The sequence below is a fragment of the Lathamus discolor genome, chromosome 4 (genome assembly GCF_037157495.1).
Source record: "Lathamus discolor isolate bLatDis1 chromosome 4, bLatDis1.hap1, whole genome shotgun sequence".
NCBI classification, from domain to species: domain Eukaryota; kingdom Metazoa; phylum Chordata; class Aves; order Psittaciformes; family Psittacidae; genus Lathamus; species Lathamus discolor.
The window spans coordinates 106236677-106259334 of NC_088887.1; the positions used below are offsets into that span (position 1 = coordinate 106236677).

A 22658-nucleotide genomic window follows, 5' to 3' on the forward strand; every position below is an offset into this window, starting at 1 on the left:
CCTGAACTGTATGAGCCATAGATACCTATGGTCTTTAGAGGATCACGTCAAACATGGCGAAACAGCTGCACATTCTGGATTATTTTTGCCTTAATTTCCATTGCCATATATGAAAGAGTAATAACCTATTAATTTTCCCTCAACTTACAAGGCAACGGTAAATATATACTACTAATGGCGGGCATAGACAAGCTTACAATAACTTGCATAATTCTAACTCCAGACACAAAATATCAGGGTTACAGCTGGAAACTGAAGGTATAGGGGGAAGGACAGCGAGGACTGTGCTTTCTGTGTTTGCAGGGAGATGCTGCTGTATGAAACCGTATAATCCACGACCACTTCAGTAGGTTTCCTGTCAACGTAAGGGCCAACCTACACACACAATATTTTAATTTGGGTGTTTGCCAACTTTTAATTGTTGACTGTCACCAAATTTGTTATTTCAATGCTGTTTCTTGGATAAATACTGTATGTAGAATGAGGCAGGCATTAAAATACCCTCAAATAACACCATGAGACACACAGCAAAAAAAACCGAGTAATTCTTTCTTTAAGACTTTTAAATCTTTCCCTGTATGAACTATATAATCTAACAAGAGCTCTGATAGTCCCTGGGTTTCAATGCAGGAGAGAATTAGTTTATACCTCTAGTGCTCTGTCTGCAAAAACCTGCCAACTTTCCCATTAAGGAGGAAAAGTCTCTGTGGGCAAATTACATTAATTTCCCAAAGCTATTTTATGAGGGGAGGAGGGGAAGAATCCATTTATGCATAAATTCAAGCAGCATGTCTTTTCTTTTCTAAACATCCTTATTTATACTACTAGCAGGTGACCAGTCTGCTGGAAAATACTGGAGAAATGCAATGACACCTTCCAGTCACAGATCAGACATCGCAACAGCGTCAGTGCCAGAAATGGCTAAGTAAGTTTATTTCTAATGATCACATGTTGCATTGATTTAGAATTTCTTTCTTATTTGAGATATGAGATCTAACTTCTGGCAGCAACAAGTAAGCGAATTACCACCACCTGGCATACAGAAGAGTCTCTCAAAGCTGCTTCCTTACCTCCTGCAGAAACTTCTCGCTCATCGGACCAAAGTGATGGCCTGGGGGTCTAATTCCTGACACCACCAATCCAGAACTGAAGAGTCTTGGTTTCTGGAGGTCAGGTTTAAATTTATCATACAGGATGCTGGCAGACTTTGTCTCCCCTCCATTGCATGCCTTCTGCTCTGTAGAGATGGGCATGCCGCATGCAGGGCTACCGAAGGGCAGCCCTGCTGGTGCAAACAAAGGGTCAAGCTGCTCTATTGAACGAGGGTTTCTCCTAATGTATGTGATGATTTTAGGTCTCACAGGTTTGGGCCTGGGTATGGCAGGTTTTATCTCAATGCTTTCTTCCAGCTTTTCACTGCAGTCACTGTCCGCATCTGTCTTATCTGCAAGAGAGCCCTTGGAGTGGACCAGGATAGGTTTTGGGATGGCGCTGCTGCAAGCAGTCTTGATAGGCACTTTAGGGGATATGCTTAACAACTGTGTACTGTCAGTGGGAGGTAGGACTGAGGAGGGTGACAGTTTGTCAACATGAAGTGAATAAAGGTCCTTCAAATTACTGTTTGATGGGATGGGCTGACTATTAACATCCAGCGCTGCCACTCTGTGCACAGGAGTTGGGACACATAAAAAGGCATCCTCCTTTCCTGAAACATTACAGCTCTCTGGTGCTTCCTCTGGAGGATGCTTCTGTGTATTAGCTGTCTTTTTACTTGGAACTGGAAAGTTCAAGGTTTCCACGTCACTGTCGTGGTTGTCAGGTTGTTGGTGTGACACTGTCTCTGCACTGTGTGCTCTGCGCTGATATGAGAAATCAGAAGCAGGCAGAGCAGCATCCTCAGTGCTTTCTTTGACTAGTGTCAGTTTGTTCTCATCAACTTCCAAGAGTTTGCTGTCAGGTAGATTAGTATTATGTGTAAAAGATATTTGCTCACCAACTGTTTCAGTGCAACCTGCATCAGCTTCATGTAAATTTTCACTTTTTCTAGGTGTCACTTTGCCACTGGATTTACTACTGCAGGTGAGTGAGAGTATTGTTTCCACTTCTTTGTCAGGATTTTCCTCACCATCCTGACTAGTTGCCCTGTTGTCACCATCGTTGCTTCCTCTCCCTTCCCCACCAATGCTGACATCACTTAACAACTTGTCATCGGGACTTGACAATGCATCCTCTACTTTATTACAGGTGTCTTGAAAATGGGATGCTTGAAATTTCGAAGCGTAAGACCCAGAGCATTTCTCTTCCTCCACTGATATATTTCCATCTTTTTGACATCCCAGGAACTCTACCAGCATAATTCTCTCAATCTTTTGTTGACATGTATTTTTATATTGTAGAGATGTTGCAGTCTTAAGCTCCATTTTTTTACTTTTATCACCCTGACCTAATTGTGCTTCTGATTTACTAACAATTTCATTGGGCTTCACAGCTGAATGTTGAGAATGAGAAGTATGCAGTGTGCTTTCAACGTTAACATTTGGTGCATTTTCCGGTTTACTTATTTTCTTGTTCCCTGAGGTAGATGGTTTGGAATAAAATACAATATTTTCCTCTGAGGTATTGTCAAGCGGATGAAACACCATCCCAACAAAATGATCTGTGGATGTTTTTTGTGATTTCTCTGTATTTCCTGTCAAATGGTGCGACGTGTCAATAGAGTCCAGTGATGCAGAAAGCAGGCGTTTACTCGACACACGGCCAACACAGTCTTTTGCAAGTGCTTCAGACTGAGGAGAGAATTTACTTGGTCTTCCTAAAGAAAGCCTTTTTATTCTCTCCACCTCCACAGTCCTAGACATTTTACCCTTAGAAAAGTTCTGGGTGAAGTCAACATCACCTTTGGAAATAACTTCTAGGTTGGCATCATTTGTGTTACTTTTTAAATTGGACAAACTTTGTCCTCGGCTAATCCTGGTATGCCTTGCTATGTCCTTAGCTTCTCTGGTCCTAAAGTCTTTCCCCATTTCCTTGCTTGTGGTGGAGGGCACCCTACTTTCCTGTACAGCAGTGTGACAGGTCCGAGAGTCTTTGAAGGTCAGAAGTTTATTCTGCTCTATATTCAGATGAGTAACTTTCTCTGACCCTCCAGAGTGTATATTCCCACTCTCATCCGTCAAATCACATTTCGTAACAGCTCCTTCAGGGGTTCTAACTTTTGTCACAATTTGATTGGCATTGGCATCCCCCACACTTTCTGTGCTTTCATTATTATTTTTCATTTCACTGTGGTTGTCCTGAAGCTGAGCATAACATGACTTGTTTGGGATTAACGGAGCACTCATTTTGAAGCTTCAGGTGACTGCTTCTTTAGCAGTCCTAATCAATAAGGAAGCTTTTTTTTCCCCTATCAGGTTAACTGTAACTCATGCTTCGGTTATACATTTAAATTATAAACTGATCAGTAGAAAACTCCTTGGCAGAAAGTTCGGAGTCTCTGTCAGAGTCACATTTTTGTGCTGCTCAGTTGTCTTTGATGCAGCCTCTGGACCTATGGTGTGCAGTAGAGAAGTTCAACGAAAGCGAAATAGATCTGTCAAGTTCCCTCTGAATGAGAGCCAGTTAATCCAGCCAACCTATGAGAAAAAAAAAACAAAACAACCCAGACAATGTTACACTGATGTCAGGAATCATGCTAGCTAAAACACAGTTAAAATCAACAGCACTGCCAAGTACATCCCCAGGATAGAGCATTTTCAAATACTTTAGATGTTGTTTCAATCACAGCTTTGCTCCCAGCAAAAATTCTTCATGTAGCACAGATCTCTGACTTGAGAAGTCACACGGTTAAAACTGGTAACTGGTTGCTGCTTAGAAGAGTGGTTGATACTGCTTTTAAGCCACATTGTTTTACAATTGGGAACAGGCATAAGTAGCTAGGGTAGGGTGGGATGCAACATTGAGGGTCTACTACACCAAGAGTGGTGTAACTGAAGTACCACTGTACAGACAAGTCACAAGCAATAAAATTCCAGCTCCATTAGGGGATTTTTGAGGGTTTCTCTCCTTGCCTTGTACAAACCACAGCCATACTTGTGCTGACACCCCATCACCTTTGACATTTCTTTGCCAGACCTATAGATGCCAAGAAAGCACAAACTATGGCTGGAGGCCTGCAAAGGAAAACTCTTTTTCTGAGACAGCTGCACATGTTCAAATATAGAGGATTACACACTAGACCTAATACAGTACAGCTCCTTTTGGCTCCTTCCCACCTGTGGCTTTGAAAGACCAGATTTTGTCCTCTCTTGCTTCCAACAAGGGGAATTGTCCATCTGTGCCATGCCTAAATTCACTCTCTGAGATATTTCTTGTACAATGCTCCCACCTGTGCTGGGTCTCTAATCAGGGGCTCACAGGGGCACTAATTTTAAGTCCTGATTGAGTCCACTGCTCAGTCTACAGCATCTGGGTGCAAGTTCTGGGTCCATGTTTCTAACACCCCTTATGAACAGGTCCTCCCATCCGTTGCATTCAGTTCAGCTCTGCTCACACCTGGCTCCCAGCTCAAAGCAGTTTCTTTATATGGCACACACACATGTTGGTTGAGTCTGGATTCAGACTCCTGGCATGGTTTTCAGCTCTTCAGCAAACAATAACTAATTAAATAAATTTATGAAACAGAACAATGTATTTAGAATTTCACTTCAACACCACAGAATTGTGCCGTTATAGAGTTTGCAAAGCATTATAGAACAAGACTTCTTAACTATTTCTCTGTTCTGTCCTTTGCCAGAGAAAAACAGAACTGAATACTTATTAAATATATGCATTACAGAGGGTTTTGGTTCATTTCTTATTGCTCCTTTCCCTTTTCTCTCCCCCCACAAAAAAAACCATATTACGAGATTTTACATATTCAACCTGAGAGCTGAACTCTACTTTTTGCTGAACCTCTGAGTTCTATGGCAGTATATATAAATAAATTGATAAATGACAATGGTCATGCACATTAGACCATAAATGCCATATCAGGCTGATGTATTTCAAATGTACAAGTAGAGCAATACATTAATTTGCCACTTATTTTCTTCTCTACATCTCTCACCTGGGTCTAGAGCAAAGTTAATTGAGGCATTTAAGGTTATGAACATGATGCTAAGAGGTTGCTGGTTTCTCTTCTTTACACTGCCCCTAATATGATTATTAGTAATGCAAATGAGGATAGTTTTGAATAAAAAAAAAAAAAAAACACCAAAAAAAAAACGTTGTGGAAAGAAGATGTAAGCATCTTCACACACACACTGCGTTGAGACAGACCATGCTTGTATGCTTCAGTGACCAGACCAAACAATTTGGTTTAATTTTGCTGGTACGAGCTGATCAACATGAGAGTCAAGAAAGATCTGTCCCCTTTCAAGTACAGGGCACTGCACAACCTCAGTACACTGTCAGTTGAGATTATCCTCTTAAAGCAGCCAATGCTGGCCAGAGACATGGACTTCAAATGTATGTGTGATTATAAATAAATATAATAAAATAAAATACTATCTAGGTAGATATAAAACACTATCTAGGCAGAGATTATTCTCACACAGTGTTGGCATTGCTCCTGTGCTTTCTCCAGAGTCAGTGAGAAGGGATGGTCGCTTTTGAGAGGTGGTTCATCTTGTGCTAAGATCTTTCAGGATGGATCCTATGCACCTGACCTTCCAAATTCATCTCTTCCAGTGACATTCAGTCTCAGATTAAGGATCTCATGGACTTGAACAATTGGTTACATCCTTACAAATAGCATCCATACAATTACCAAAAAATATTCTCTTTTTCCACAGTGTTTAGCTCTGTAATTTGTTTTACAATTGTCGTTACAATAAGCACACAGAATAATGATTCCATGTTTGAAATAATACAAGACTCCATTCTGCCATAAAACTAACTGACAGCACAGGACTCCTGTTAAATTAATATAAAAATAAAATCAAACAGATTAACCTGTTTATTAACCCTCTTTTCCCTGTTAAGGAATACAAGCTTTTGGTTTTGGTTCAATCAATATGATAAACACATACTGTAATAGGCACATTTGGGAGTAAGATGCATGGCTTTGTGTTACATTTGGGGCCTTAGAAGATTTGATCAGTCTTCTATTTAAACAGCTTCTATTTAAGAAGCTTTGGCTTGGATTTTCTGCAGGATAGTTTATTTTATGTGGCACTGTCCACACTCAACTTCACTATGCTCTTTGGAGTCAGTGAGATGAAAAGACTCAGCTGTGCTTGGGTTCTGCTAGCTTTTCTCTATTTTTTTATTACTCATCTCACTTGAGTGATGTTGGCTGACATACGCACATCTAAAGTCACTCCCTGATGTGCAGGAATGCTCTGAGATGAGAGAGATGTGAACCTCCCTAACTCTCCAGATGCCCTCTTCAGTGCAGGAGCTGGGGGTACGAGAAGACTTGATCGCAGCCGTTGCAACACCTCATCACTTAGCAGCGTCCCACTGGAGACCCTGCAGAAGAAATACGACTGCAAGTCTTAATGACTGAACTTGGTGTATGTACCAAGTTACCTTGATATGGGTAAATATTTCTTGATACTTTGTAGTGTAAAAGTGCTCCCTCTGAATTGCTGAGAGTGGAAAATGAGGTCATAGCTCTCCATGTCCCAGCATCTTCGCAGGATGCAATAACTATATTTGTGAAAAAAAAACATTATAAAGTGACATGAACATCCTAGACTGTAGAATAAAATTATATCTGCCAAGCTGTGGTTAGCTATGATCCCACAGGGAGAAGAAAAGTTCAAGGAGCCAGAAAAATAACTAAATACTTCTAACTTTAGTAGTATCAGTTTCTTTCTAAGTCTGTCTCCTAAGAGCCTTTCTTCTTAACCTGAACGCATTTAATGATGATCTAGGAAAGCAGTCTACAAGAGTTTCCTCCCATCTGCTATTACAGTTCCTCCACTACACTCTGGTCCATCCTAAGATGCATTTGGCCAGCAGATGCTCACCTGGAGACACCAGGGAAAAGGAAGCTGAGCTGGACGATTTCTGCTGCAAGGCACACAGCATAGACTGCATCAGCAGAGCTCAAGTTTGTAAAATGTAGCTGGCTGGGAAAAGAAAGCAGCAGCCTGCTTCTAAATAGTAACAGCAGCTTTTCTTGGTTAAACAAGCAGCGTAAAATACTGTTATCTTCAGTCGACACTGAATAAAAGAAAAATGGTAAAGCATTACCATGTTATTGGCTGACCCATTTGCTTTCAATTTCCTACAAAAATAGAACAGTAATAATTACGAGAAATGCAAGGGAATTATCAAAGCACATGGAGAAATAAAACTGGAAATAAAGAAATAAAATCTGAAACGTGTTGAGAAGTTTGGCTCCTTAAATATTTCCGAATGCAGGCTGTCACAGCTGCTTACCCATCCTGGTCCTGAAAGTCTAAAACCGGAATATTTACAGAAAGATATGCTAAAACTATCTGATTATACTGGTAATGCTGTGCACAGCTTAGGCTGATTGTTCTTTCAGTACAGGGGCAAATGCTCTCAACCCAGTGGGGTAGTGGGTTGTCCTGCCCAGGGATGAGGATCACACAGACATTCAGCTCCCTGTGGGGACTTGCAGACCAGCCACTTAGTCATGACTCAGAGAGGAGTCATGGGGTGTGATGGGGTGTTCATTCTCCCAGAAGGTAGCTACAACTGCTTGATCACAACTCAGCTGAAAACATGACGTGAGAAGCTTCCAGTCATTTCCTTTGAAGGCTATCCTGGTCATGAGCTCCAAGTTCACAAATCCCTGCAGCATCCAGGACAACAGCTGAGCACAGGCTCCAGATCTGCTGCCCTCCACACTAGCAGCACAGATTTGAACAGGACGAGCATCTTTGACTGCGTTACAGCACCCACAGATAAACTCCTGCAAAAAACAGACCCCAAGAAAGAAATCTTGCTCCACAGGAAAGACACTCCTAGTCTGACAAACGAAGTGATGGAGGGAGATGGATGAGCACACACGAGGAATATACTTGTATGAGGTGGGAAACAGATGCTGTTTTTACAGTTACTACAGAAAACTGGCATGAACAGCAGCCTCCTGAGATGCACAGTTGTCCTGAAAAATGCCGCTGGGGAGAACTGGCAAACCTGACACAGCCTTACTGAGGCCTTCTCTGGGAGACAAGATACCACTGCTTCTAATGCCAGGGCTACACGCTGCCAAGAACTGAGCCTCACTGCTGAAACACTTACAGAACTGGAAGGGAAGGAGGTGGGAATATTTTCTTGAGAAACCCAAATCATCACAAAGAACTACCTCTAACAGTGATGGAAGTGGAAAGACGATACTAGGGTGTTAAAAAAAGCCAATAAACCTCTTGGAGTGTGTAACATACAATTGGAATTAATTAAAACTGGTGGAGAAGCGCTCACTCAGGCATGTGATAATTTTGTTAATGTGATTTGGAAGGCTGAGAACTAAGATTTGGACACACTCCCCGATGGCTTCTATTCATAACGAAGCAGACCCAGCTGTTTGGGGAAATTACAGCATAATCTCATCATTGGCAGATCCTATGGAAACGTTGCTGTATGGCATGAAGAGAACAGTACTTAAGATAGACAGCTTTCTGCCTGATGAGCAATTGAAACATAGGCAGAGAAAAGAAATGGTGCAGAAAATGCTAAATTTTTACACACTGGAAAATGATAGGAAGGAGTTTCTTATTTGTAAAATTGAAAAAAATCTGAAAACATTAGAGGCTTTTGTACAGTTTGGTTCAGTAGCATTTCCAGAATCTTAGAGTTTTAGTGGGTTTAACACCTTTACAGTCAATAAATTTCATTATTTCTATATTTCTCTCTATATTTCTCTCTATATTATATATTATATATTATATATTATATATTATATATTATATATTATATATTATATATTATATATTATATATTATATATTATATATTATATATTATATATTATATATTATATATTATATATTATATATTATATATTATATATTATATATTATATATTATATATATTTATATATATTTCTAGTTATAGCTTTCATTATTTCTATACTTTCATTTTACCTATTTTATATCTATATAAATATAGTTATAAAAACTGGATAGAAAATAGCTAATGTTTTATTATGCCAAAACATTTTTTCAGTTATTTAATTTTTATTCAAAACCAACAAAGGTTTTAGTTTAGCCAAATAATTAATGAAATTATTTATTAATCAAACTTATTTTAGCAAAATGATTATAAACAAAACAGATTTTAAACATTTGCCATATTTAGCTTCAAAATTTTCTCAAACTTTTTCATTTTAAAGTTCCAAATAATATTTCAGATGAAACATACTTCATGTTGCCATTTAAAGCTTTTTAAATGGCAAGTCAGGTGACACAGAAAGGTTGCTGCTTCTACTCCACTGAGCATTTGATTTTCCTAAATAACAGAGAGATAAGAAGCTCAGTCAAGGACCCTGGTTCTTGCTTTGGTTAGGCCTATAAGGAGACATTTCTTTTTCACTTTTTTCTTTGGGACTAATTTACTTTCAGTTGCTATGTCACATGAAGGACATTGCACATGCCAAATGTGCCAGGTAAGGCCATATGCACACATGCCCGCTCACCATGCTCCTGAGCTCATGAAAACCAAGCCTCTGATGAAAGAGGTAGGAATGTAGCTGCAGGAGGATTGATGAGGATTCAGCCCAGGTCCTTCCCATCACCAGAATTGACCAGAAAGCACCCGAATCAGAGTACAGCCTCATCCCCTAGGTCCTGCGTGCTTGCTCTCTTCACTTTGTTTTCCCAGGGATTTTGGGGTGAAGGCTGCAGTAATTTCCTTATATGACATCCCTGAGAGATCCCTGGGAAGCATCACAATTCCCTGTTTGATGGAAATCACAGCCTCATACATCACTCCCAAAAGCACAGCCAAAACTGAAGGTGCTAAAGCAAGGTTGTCCACTGATTTTCCCAAAGAATGAGAAGTGGCAGCATCTCTCTATGACCTGAAGCAATAGGACTGGATAATCAGGTACCAGCATGAGACCCTAGCACTGGAATTTGCTGTAGCTCCTGGCAGTATCATGATGTGCAACTGGCTTAAAAGTGCAATTTTCCTTGCTGAATAAATGAAAAAAACCTGAAAAGATGATCCATATTAGAAGCATTTATATAAATCCTTAATTGCTACATATGGCAACTGGAGGACATCAACACAGCAGGGAGAACAAAGGGGTTGCACTGTTTTTCCTTTGGCTAAATAACACTTTCCAGCACCAGTGTTTTATCTCACTGTGCTGCATCTCACAGTAGGGTTTGTGGATGAGAAACATGGCATAGGAAACAGCTATGACCATGTGGAACTGCTGTTGTCCAAAGAAACCTGTGGCCACTTGGTTTCCCTGGGGAACAGAGCCACAACTTTTCCTGTGATGGCAGTGGTGATGGTAATGTAAAGAGCAGAAATCTTTGTACACCTCCTTAATTTACCTCCAGTTACACTGTGGGGATTAGTACATCTCCATGCAAAGAGATGAAAATCCTTCCTAGATAATGTGTATAAATGATTTCCTTTTCATAAGAAGCTTTTAAATGTCTGGGGTTTGGGGTTGTTTGGTTTTTTTTGGTGAAAACTGCAGTTTGTAACACAAATCTGCAGAGCTACCCTAATAATTTATTACCTGTTGAGGGCTGAATTCCCAAAGCACATTATGTAGAAAGGATCCTGCTGACTGCCATTTCAAAGAAGTACAGGATTTGGGATTAAAGATTCTCATTATCAAAACTGACAAATTATTTTAATTATTAACATCAATCAAGTCTCTACAAAGCACAAGCCTTAATAGTTTTTTCTCAAGACTTCTTTTTTAACATTTCTATTTGCTTTCAAATGTTCACTGTTGGATAAGACAACATACTTTGATATAAGCAATCCTATTAATCGGATCCCCCCTCAGAAGGCAGAAGTCTGAGATTGTCTTAGCAATGGCAACAAGGAAGCTGATTTGATAAACATGGCAAATTATCTTGAACAAATGCCTGGTTTTATTTGAATTCCAGGTAAATGCACCTGGCTAAACATATAGGAACAGCTCATACTTTCTGAGGCATGGTGCTATTTAATTCAGGACTTCAAAGTAAAACAACAGCAGAACCTCAGAGAAAGCCACTGTGAAGAGAAATGGTGTTAGAAGAGAGCATCCTGGCTGTTTAAGTAGTAAGAGCTAGTAAACCAAGCAAGGCAAGACCTCAGCCCAGGGTTCAGTCCACAGCTGCAAGCAAAACACAGGCAGTATGAGAAAACCTTCACTCAAAAGCCCAAAAGAGGGAAATTTATCACTGATAAGCTCAAGGCACCATAAAGCAAATGGAAATGGCAAGAAAGCAAGCAGTAAAGAAGTCTTCTCAGAGGAAAGTATAGTAAAGGCAAAAACTGATTCCTCCCAAACAAATGGAAACAAACAGAAGGAAAACAATGCCTCGAACCAAGTCCATGCTGCCACAACTCAGCCCACCTGTTCTGTATGGACACATGCTCCAGGGCTGACCCCAAACACAGAGAATGGGGACAGCCCTCCTCACTCTTCCTTTTGCCCCTGGATGCTAGCAGGGACACCACGAATGAATCACTTCACCACTTGGCACTCTTGGGCACAGTGCCGTTGATGGCTTGCCTTCATGAGTGAAGATTTGGGAAAGGCTTTACCCATGCTTACTACAAGCACGATGACTAAGGGCAATGTGGGATAGGCAAATCTGGCTGGAAAAGGCTGCTTAGGCATTCAGGATGTTTCTGAACAGGACTGTCATCTCCTGGGACAATCTCGAGCAACCCATGTCCTGAACCGCCCTCATGCAAGGTTGGATCTGCAGCATCCAGTGCACCTTGCACCCTACAGTGCCATTTATGTAAATAGGACATACTAGTGAAGGTGAGAGAGGACAATTAGCTCCTATTCTACTCGGTCAGATCAGAGACAGCAGCAAAGAGATCCTGCCCATCCTTTCTGAGCACCTTCATCCTGCAGAGCCCAGCCAGCATCTTACTATGTCCCTCTCTATCCAGAAACCTTTATCCAACTGCAATTTATCATAAAACCTACAACAGCTGGACAGTGAACGTGCTGGGCCCCAAAACACTACTTAATTTATTTCTGTACAGCACAAAGTCCTGATTGTGAAATGTTTCCAAAAAGATCATTGTCTTGATGGGTTTTTTTTCTGCCAAGACTGCTGAATCTTTCCTTCCTTCCAAAAAACATCTGGGAGACAGAAAAACAAATATATTTAGTTCTAACACTCAAACATGAAAAAGTTCATAAATTTGCTTCCTATTGAGAAAAACCCGGAAACTCAGAAGCTTTGTCTACTCCAGCAAATTTAACCACTGCTGATAAAGCAGTTACAAGTGGTGCTGAACTCAGTTTAACTTCAAGTGTAGCCAAGGGTAAACTGTCTTTCTACATCATTTTCTGAATTCTACTAAATTCAACAGCAGGTAAATGTGTCAGTTCTTAACTGGATACCTAAATATGAGTGCAAGACCCTAATTTTAGATTGCTAGGTTTGCTCCTTTCAGTTTGAACTACCATCAGCTCTGTAACGCTGTCAAAATTTAAAAAACATTACTGCAGTCAAACATTTAGAAACTTTACTGCACATTCTGATGGGGAAACCCATCAGAAAAACCAAAGCAAATATAAAGCATTTTCAGGAATTCTGCCCATTTGCCTTAACTCCAGTAAAAACCATCTTCCGCAACGTAGTCTACGTTCCTGAAATATTTTTTCTTCCAATTTGAGACCTAAGAGAGGGGGAAGACACTGTCAGTTTGCTTTAAAAAACAGTGGCAGGATGAAAACTGTGGCAAAACCTAGACTAGGCTCTGGACTAAATGACCCTGGTTACACCAGTTACAATGACCGACTGAAGGGCATAAATCTCAGTGTGATTTTATTCACAGCTGTACTTTCCTACCAGGCTCTGTACTGTACATGAAGCAGGACCCCAGGTGTAATTCTGGCTGTTAGGAAGGCAGCAGAACATGTACAATTATTCCACTCAAGCCACTTTGAGAATGCAGAAGTTCAGATGCCATGCTGACTGCCATTCACCACATGTCTGTGGTGGCTGGGGACTCACCAAGGACAAACTGACAAGGAAGCTCTCATTTAAAAGCACAGAAGGCAGAATGCAAAATCTTATTATACAGAAAGGTCAAGCACAACGACTAATACATTACTTGCCTGTGGCTACTGATTCTGAAAATGTACTACAAGTACCCCACAGCAACCGCTGCTCTGTACACAGTTACATTCGTTCTGCTTAAAAAATATTTGGATATAGTGCTCAAAACATTTGCAGCAACTGCCTGTTGAAGATTGCATCCCTATTTTCATAAATTAACAGAAATCTGATTCAGTTTTATCACTCTATCACCTTTCTGTTTACCATGCATTTTATCACTACACATTCCTTACAGGTATAAAGTAAAAAATACTTTTAATGTGAACTTCAGGAGGTTTTTCCCTATTGTATTTTGCAACAGCAAATTTACATACAATTAAAAAAAAAGGATTTAAGAGCTTTATGAGCATATCTTTTTACATATATTCTTTATTAGCACCCACAATTGTGCATCAGGCATCTTCTGTATGTATCAGATACAGATCAACTGGATGAAAACTATCAAGCACTCACCCCTTCAGCCCAAGGAGAAAGGGATGTTTCTTTCAAGTTGCATGTCCCAAATTAGAGTAGTCCCACTCACTGCTTAGCCCAGCTGTACAGTTGTCTTCCTTCCTTCTGAAGTTGGAAAGAGGTTCAGGTTTCACAGCATGGCCTGAAGACCAGTTGGGCTTTCAGGCAAAACACAGAAAGTAACTCCAAAGAATGGGGCACTGCAAGGGAAGCACCTGCACATTCCCTTCCTTCTTTCTCCAGTTTGACGGTGTCTTTAAAATGAAGGGAAAAGGATGTAGTCTCCTATGGGCCTCAAGACTTTCCAGCTTTGCTGGTGGAGCTGGTTGGAGGACAAACCCTAGTGGAGGACAAACTGAACATGAGTCAGCAGTGTGTCCTTGGAGCAGTGAAGGCTAACCATGTACTGGGCTGCATCAGCAGGAGAGTAGCCAGCAGGTTCAGGAAGTGACGCATTCCTCTGCTTGGCATGAATGAAGCATTTGAAATTGTCTCCAGGTGTGGGGTCTTATTATTCTGACACTGGAGAGGACCCCGAGAAGGGCCACCAACATGACTACAGATCTGGAGAACACGATGTACAAATGATAGCTGAGGGATCTGGCTTAGTCCAGCCTGGAGGAGAGAAGCATGGCGGAGATCTAGTAGCTGTTCTCAACTACCTATAAAGGTGATAGAGAAGATGGAGGCAGACTCATCTCATAGGTACCCAGCCAAACGAAAAGAAAAAGAGTAAGTTTTGAACATAAGGCAAAAAAAAAAAAAAAAAAAAAAAAGAAGTCAATGAAAGGTCTGAAGCAGTGGTACAGGTCACACAGAGGGATTATATGATTCCCCACCCCAGACATGTTCAAAATTTGGCTCAAAAAGACCCTGAGCAACCTGACCTAATGGGGAAATAGGTCCATCTGTGAGCAGGTCTTGGACTAGGTGTCCTCCAGAAAGCATTTCTCACCAAACTATTCATCAGCTTAGTATGACTGTAGTAACAACAGCTTCACAGGAAGAGAAACCAAGGACAACTTAATGACACACTGCCGGAAATGCCACTGAACAAGACAGAGTGCAGGCCTGAGAGCCTGAAATGACTATTTGTATCTCCAACACAGTGCATTTTACCTAAATTAGTACCCAGAAACCAAAGTAGTCATCATTTGCTCAGTGCTCCAAGAATGAAGTAAGAACCACCCATAATATCAAATTACTTTGTTAAGAGCTCTGCTCTTGGGTTAGGAGCAGGGATAATGCTGGAGCTGCCGTGGACATGGCAGAGACATGGTAGCTGAAATTTACCAGTGAGTTATGGTAGTTCAGGTTAAAAGTGGCAGGCACATGCCCTCAGCAAAGAGAAGGATTCAATTCATGCGACAATACTTATTTTTAGCTCTATTGAGGTGTAGGCTGTCTCCGTCTGTCCTGGCCAGGGCATATAACAGTGTGACCATAGTTAGATGACATAAAGAAACGATACAAAAGAAATGGGAACTGTCTAGAAATCTATTCAGTGCAGGTAAATTTGTGCCACACTGTTAGATAGCCAAAACTCAGAAGATCACTCAAACGCACATCTGCTGTATCTATATATTAACCTAACTATTTATTGTAAAAGCACTTAGGAATGGCTATCAGTCCCAGAATTCTGCTAACACCTCTGGGAAGAGAACTGGAGGTAAAAATGTCTCCTTACTCTAAATGTCAGCCTTCCAGAACCTGGTATGTGAATGCTACGCTAAGATCTTTCTTCATTAAGAAGTGTCAGAGAAGCAGGATAAGAAATTCCTTCCATTTCACATCTGTGACATTTTTGTCAGTGTATTATTCCTGATAGAAAATTATGGTGCCCATTTCCTTCAGTATGTTAAATAAATCATTCTCCTAGTGACCTACAGACAAGAGTAGACTCAATTGCCCACATTAACCTGTGCACAGCAAGTAAAACTTTAGACAAAATTATGTAAAATCTTCTTTTATTTTACCTGATTCAACAGCATATTGCTTTAACTAAACCCTAAATTCTAATTCTATTAGAATCACAAATTCCATATTATAAGGGAAATTACATGTTGCTGGAAGGGAAGTCATTTCTAGGAGCAAAACAAGCAGAAAATTAAAAAGAACTGAAGAAATAAATCAGACCATTTCAATCTGTAAGAAGGAGAAAAATTAATACTCCAACCATATCTACCACTTGCAACATGCATTTCTTAATCTGAATAAATATGTCATAATACAGTGAATAGTAGAACAATTACTAATACAGCAAGAGTACATAGCTGGAGATGGCCAGACTTTGTTGTAACCAGCAGCAGGACCATTTACACCGTATCTGCCCTTTTCCCCTTCACTTATTGTAATACCATTGAAACAACAGGACTGATCTTCATGACAAAGAACTTCCCAATAATGGCAATATAAAATCTATTTTCAGGAGGTCAATGAGACTGCTCCTTTTGTTTTCCCAAAAATAAAGTCGTCTCAATGATTCAGAGTTGCAGTTTGGTTCTTTGAGCCTCATGATCCATGGTGCACCAGGAGCCAAGTAGTAATATCCACTCATCATGACCAATTGGAAAGATACTGTAGACATTTGGAAGCAGTCATAAAAGGATTTGGCACTGGAAAACAATGGACACTAATTTATCTACGTGTTCTCAGACAGCTACAGAAGGAACATATAATCTATCCTATATGTTGTATTAACTGTATCTTTAAATACATTTTGAGTACTATTAATATGCATAAAAGCTGGTTTGAGTGTTAGCAGATTGTAATACAACTCCTGGAAATGGAAATGTTACACTAACAGGAAAAACAAAGGTTAGTTTTGTTAGAAACTGGAAAGATCTGCACCTCACATACAGCTCTGAGCATGCCAATGTTTGGAAGCTCAGTAAGAAATAAGAAAACATCAAGAAAAAAGCAAGATTAATGCTTAACAGGATAGCAGTGTCCCATAATTAACTGCTGCATACCAGTAAGGTACTTAATCAAACAATGAACTTAGATTTCATGAGGAGACATGGAACTATCATTGGATGTTTTAAAGAACATTTTAGACAACCTCCTCTTCAAAATGATGTGAGTCTAGACTATCTTGACTTGAAGAAGAGGAATGGATAATGTGACCTCCACCCCAGTCTTATTTTCAAAGTCATCTATGAAACTTTGCGAAAAAAACCAATAAAAGTAAGTAATATACACAACACAGATAAATAATGACTATGGGAGCTATAAACTCCTGTCCAGCAAACACTTCCATGCGTGCTGAACTTTATTATCTTCAGTCATCTTACAGATGTCAAAGGGATGACTCAGAACAGTAAAATTATGCACATGCCAAAGTGTTTGCACTATGAATGCAGTAACTCTCACTTCTGTTCAGCATGAGGAAAGACAACTGTTCACACTTTTATATTGCCTGCATGAGAGCTTCCAAAGCAAAATAATTGATGTCCAGAAACATCTGGCTAGTGAAGAACTTTGTTAGTTTTTACAAGAAACTCTTGTAGGCTTTTGGACATAGAAAAGGTGATTGGGCAATGAATCAGCAAGCTTTGTAATGCTTTTGTACATTCACTTGGAGTGTATGGAGATGAAATAATAAGGATGATTTAGTATCAGAAGCTCCCACTGGTGAAGTCAGGATGTCTTGACACCAAATGTTTTAGAATACTGGCACATTCTTACCATGGGCATCACCAGCAGAGATAGATGTTGTTATCGTGCTCTGTTCAGCTCTTGTCAGGCCACACCTGGAAGACTGTGTTCTTTTTTTGTCTCCACTATATAAAAAATATGCGGGCAGACTGCAGATGGCACAGAGAAGGGCCACAGAAATTATCAAAGGGCTGGGAAGCTTGCTGTATGAGGAAAGACTGAAAGAACTGGGTTTGATTAGCTTTGAGAAAAGAAGGTTCAGGGAAAACCTTATCACCAGTATTTAACGGGTGGCTAAAAAGAAGATGGAGACTCCCTTTTTACAAGGAGTCACAGGGAAAAGATAAAGGGTAATGCATCTAAGTTACTCCAGGGGAGATTCCAGCTGGGCACAAGAGGATAATTTTTCACAGTGAGAGCGGTCAGCCATTGGAATGATTGTCCCGGGGAAGTGGTGGATTCTCCAACACTGGACACTTCAAAGATTCAGCTGGACATGCTGCTAAGCCATCATTTCTAGACCATTCTTTCACCAGGAAAGGCTGATGATGATGAACCTTGAGGTCCCTTCCAACCTGGTATTCTATGATCTCTAAAGAGACAATGTTGTCAGTCTTGAAGTGTCCTTGTGCAGTATTACAGAATACATTTACATAGTTAACAAATGGATGGGTCAATGTGATGATTTGGGGCTATAAATCCAACTGTTTCCACATTTTTTTCTGGGGTTGTTTTCCAGGACGGGATCTCTGAGAGCTGTTCTCTCTTTTGCCAAAGCAAAGACAGTACATGTGCTGACAGAGTGATAGGAATCTTGTTGGAATGCTTACACAAAAGGAGAGATAAAGACTGTTATGTCACACCTGGTTTGTCTCTACCAGACTAATATGCATTATGTCAAATAACCATTTTAATAACCTTTATGTAATTGCTTAGAGGATTGAATGTGAAAAAAGAAATAGGAGTTAAATTGGCCTGTCTAACATACAGTACTCCTAAAGTAACATTATTAGTGGTAACAGAATGAAAATGAGAAAGGGAAAATTAAAGTTAAATGAACACTTCTCCTGCTGTGACTCAGTTCTGCACCATGAGGATTACTAGGGGCATTTTTAGTGCCTCAAAAGACAACAGAACCAAGCCTGGTGCTTTCATCATTAAAAATTGATTAAAATAGAGCACTGAAAAATAAACATTTGGAAACCATTGCCTTCACACTACAGAAAGGATTAGATACAGAAAAATTAGTGGCTTGTTCATTTAGTCTCATTGTTTACTTACAGTAACTCATATGAGGCAATAAGCAAACAAAAATATCCAAAAGCACAGTGAAAGAAAGAAAATATCCACTTGCCAGGAGTAACACTGAAGAAGCAGGGTGCCTCTTGGGTATTCTACCCTTCTGAAAATGAGTTATCTTTTGAGAAAGCTTCCAGTGGTTAACTGACAATGATGGCAGTAAATACCAAACAAAAACTGCAAGAGTGCATTTTAATAACTCTGTGGTTTGTCTTCTTTTACTTGGCAAACTATCTAAATACCATTGTGGCATTATATTAAACTATCTCACAAGGACTTAATCTGTTAATGTATTATTGCTGGCCTTGAAAAAAACACAAAGAAGACCTATTTATAAATAGCTTCTCTGTGTTCAGTTTATTACTATTTTATTCTTCCAAGGAAGGCTGTTGCCAAAAACCATATGCCAGTATCATTTGGTAAACTTTCTGTAGTGTTATCTGATCTGCAGAGACATTAAATCTGCACTGCAAATACATATTCAACAACTTATTAGAAGGTGGAATCTGTTACCTATTACACAAATACATATACAGCTGATAAGACATATTATGATAGTTGTTGAGGAGCTATTTTCCCATAATTCACTCAATGCAAGCAACATAAATGCAGCTGACATATTCCTAGTGAAAAATCTTGTAAAACCTGCTAACAGAAGTCACTGCACACAATCATGAGCCATGCTGTTATATTGAAATACATTTTCCCCCCTTTACCTTCATCACACCAAATCTGCATCGTACACTATGGGCTGCATTTTAAAAAGGGACTGCTTATGTAAGAATTTTAGCACGCGAATTGCTATACACCTGGTAATTTCAGAAGCAAGGAATAGTCACGTCAAAGGTTTTATTCCCGTGTTTGTACAAAATGTTAAGTTTAAGCGGCTAAAATGCATTTTCAGGAATGACGCCCTATATGGTAAATTTCAACCAGAGTTATTTTTTTTTAATGAAAAGATAGAGATAGACCCTTCACTGGGCAATGGCTGTGGGCATTGTCATAATGCAAAAGCAGGATATTACAAGCTGTGGGAACACTTCTGGAGATCTTAAATCCTTGCAAAACCTATCCAAGGCCTTCATTGCTTCCTCTGTAATACGTGCATACCTAATCGTGTTTCAACTTTCATCTCGTTTCCTTCCTCTCCCATAGTCTTGACATCTAACATTCTGTTAAAAGCACAAGCAAGCAGAAAAAGTGCAAAGCATCATCCAGAGGTAACAAGCCCCTTCAACATCTGTCCTCTTTTACACTGAGAAATACCATTCAGTTTCCATTTTTTGCAGGAGTGGGTAAAAATCCAGTGGTGTGAGTGCATAAGAATCAGATGGTGTCTCCGATCCAATCCATGCTACCTGATGTGAAGCTCACACCCTTATCATAGACATGAAAGCAAAGATCATACAACTGCTGGCAGCAATTGAAATGTAATTGAAGTTTTCTGCACTGTGGTCTTACTGTACATACTTACATTTTTAGGATGTTCTTTATGGTTATATGCTTTATCAAGAACTTTTTCTATTAAAACACAAGGCTCACTTTAAACCAGCTTGCAAAAACAATGACAAACCTCAGCATACAGATTTCAGAATTGACAGGTTATATGTGTTAGGGTGTATGTGATTTAGATTCTGTGAATTGATTTTAAGGATAAAGGGAATACTAGATCACAGAGTCCATAGCATTTGATCATACAGTTGAATCTCATCTATACAAAAACATTATGTGTTGATGCCAAGAATGTGGATAACTTACAGCATTTCAGTCTCTGGGAAACCAGGCAGAGACATGTGAAATGAAAGTATAAGAATGCCTGAGGTCCATGCAAAGCAGGGAGTTGATGTGCTGCCTGCACAGGCAATGCTCCTGGCAGGCGATGGTGCTCCCTGACACAGTGAAAAATGATGAATTCTCTTGTCTTTGCTAATCTGACTTTGCTAATTTCTTCCTAGTCCAAAATCTGGTCAGGATTTGGAAGCTGAGCATCTGAACGAAGACTCACCAGCCAAGTAATTAAGAAATATGACTGTTTGTACCTCCTGTCTATTACTTGTGTCCCATCTCCACCAGCATTTCACCTGTTTCGAGAATACAAAAAGCCTGTAAGCCAAAGCAAGCCTGCATTCCTCCTTCCCCACTCCCCGTCAAATACAAACAAATTCAGAAGTCATTTGCTAAATTGCGGGTTACAGCAAAAATACCACCAGATCAATGACGTATATTAGCAGAAGTCCTACATCGTAATCACATCAAGGGATTTTAAATTCTAAGATATTATACTCCTCTACTTGTGTACTGCTACTTGGGAATAACTAAATATCTCTGTGCTCAGAGATCACTTGGAAATTACCTAATTTTATCTTGCTTAGACTTTAAATATTGCTGTGAGGATGGTAGAAGAAGCTACATGTGAGCAGTTTTGACTTAGAAACACAACAGCTATAAGCCCTGGGTAAGGAAGACAGGGCTCACTTGAAGTGCAAACCCTCCTTGTTCAGACCCTGTGCACTGGAGAAAATTTAATGAGTAGTCTACTAAGGATCTGTAGACAGAAATGCATCCAAATCAAGCACTGAAATAATTTCAAGTGACGGATGAATACATACAAAGCAGAGTCTCTTAAGTTCTCTGGGGAGAAAATGCTACATTTATTAACCAGATAGCTTGCTAAACATAAACTGTCCTGCTTTATCTGAAAGACTACACTGCGTTCCTGCTGGAAGTGTACATGAGATCTCTGCGACAGCTCTCACAAAAAAATGGTATCTTTGGATCAGGTTTGCATATAAAAAGAAATTATCTGTGAAAATTATCCTACGTGAACTGTGTTCCTTTGTTTACACAGAATGTCCTATTTAATTTTTTTATAACTAATGGTATTTCAAATTCATCATGTCAGACAAAGATACAACAATTATAACTTTGTGTTGCAATTACTGCTATTTATGCAAATGTTTTCCACCCCTTTATTTTAGCTTTATTGTTTTATATGTTACATTGGCAAGAATTTTTCCAAACAACAAAAATGCACTTGACAACTAACTTTTGATGAAATACAACTATTGGTGTTCTCACAGCACATCTCTCATGGTGAAATTACATACTTCTAATAAAAAAGAATAGTAAGCCTTAAAAAATAAAGGAAGAAGAAAGTGGTATGGTAGTATTTCGAGCCCACACCTAGACTAACAAAGTAAACATGGTTGGCAATGTTCCTGGGCAGTAGGGCCAGCTGGCCTGGAATGGCCCATTGACCCATTTTTTACCTTCCATGCATTTTCATCCTCCAAAAGAAGATAGATAATTGTAACTGCATCCCTGAAAGTTCAAATTTTGGAGGTACTCTAAAGAGTTTGGGAGACTATTAACCCTTGCTGACCAAAGATGCACCAGCTGCCACTCTGTTTAACCAGGTGGAGATCAAGTCTGAGTGCTCAGGAAAGCTCCCCATTTAGTTTACCTGCATAGATGTGGCTGGAAAAAATATATGAAAATATAGTCAATAAAACTGTAACTTCATGGAATCCTGTGAAAAACCTCACTGTATTCCTGGGCTCCTAAACCAAATTAAATAAGCCCAAAATGCTGGAATCAACCATGAATAGTAACGGCCTGATCCTGCAATCTGAAATTATTTCTCTTTTCCAGCCTCTTCACCCTGGAAAACAGTTTATGTAAGAAACACTCCAGTATATACATATACACGGCATTTGTGGTTTCAGCTTTTAAAAACCAGATACTGCTAGTGGAATCCCCCAAGCGCAGCTGTGAGTCTTCTGCCCCATTTCTTGTATTGTACTAAAGCCAGAGCCAAGCTCTGTAGGGAGGTGCCTGGAGCACCCCATTACCTTCTGCATCAAAATGTCTTTTCCTTCCCAAATGCCTAGAGCACTACGCAGCACAGGCTTTCATCCTCCAGATGCACCTAAGCCTTGCAGAAGTACCTGGCAAGAAATGTTCACAGCAAAA

General features: G+C 39.7%; 1 protein-coding gene across 2 annotated transcripts in view; it reads right to left on the reverse strand.

The window, feature by feature from the left end:
• MTUS2 (microtubule associated scaffold protein 2) overlaps nt 1-22658 on the reverse strand; it is a 300838-nt gene that overhangs the window by 177200 nt on the left and 100980 nt on the right. For both annotated transcript variants that reach the window (XM_065678445.1, XM_065678446.1), the window contains one exon: nt 1071-3632. In XM_065678445.1, the coding sequence (XP_065534517.1) occupies nt 1071-3341 (2271 nt within the window). In that variant the 5' untranslated portion in view covers nt 3342-3632. The remainder of the gene's footprint in view (nt 1-1070; nt 3633-22658) is intronic.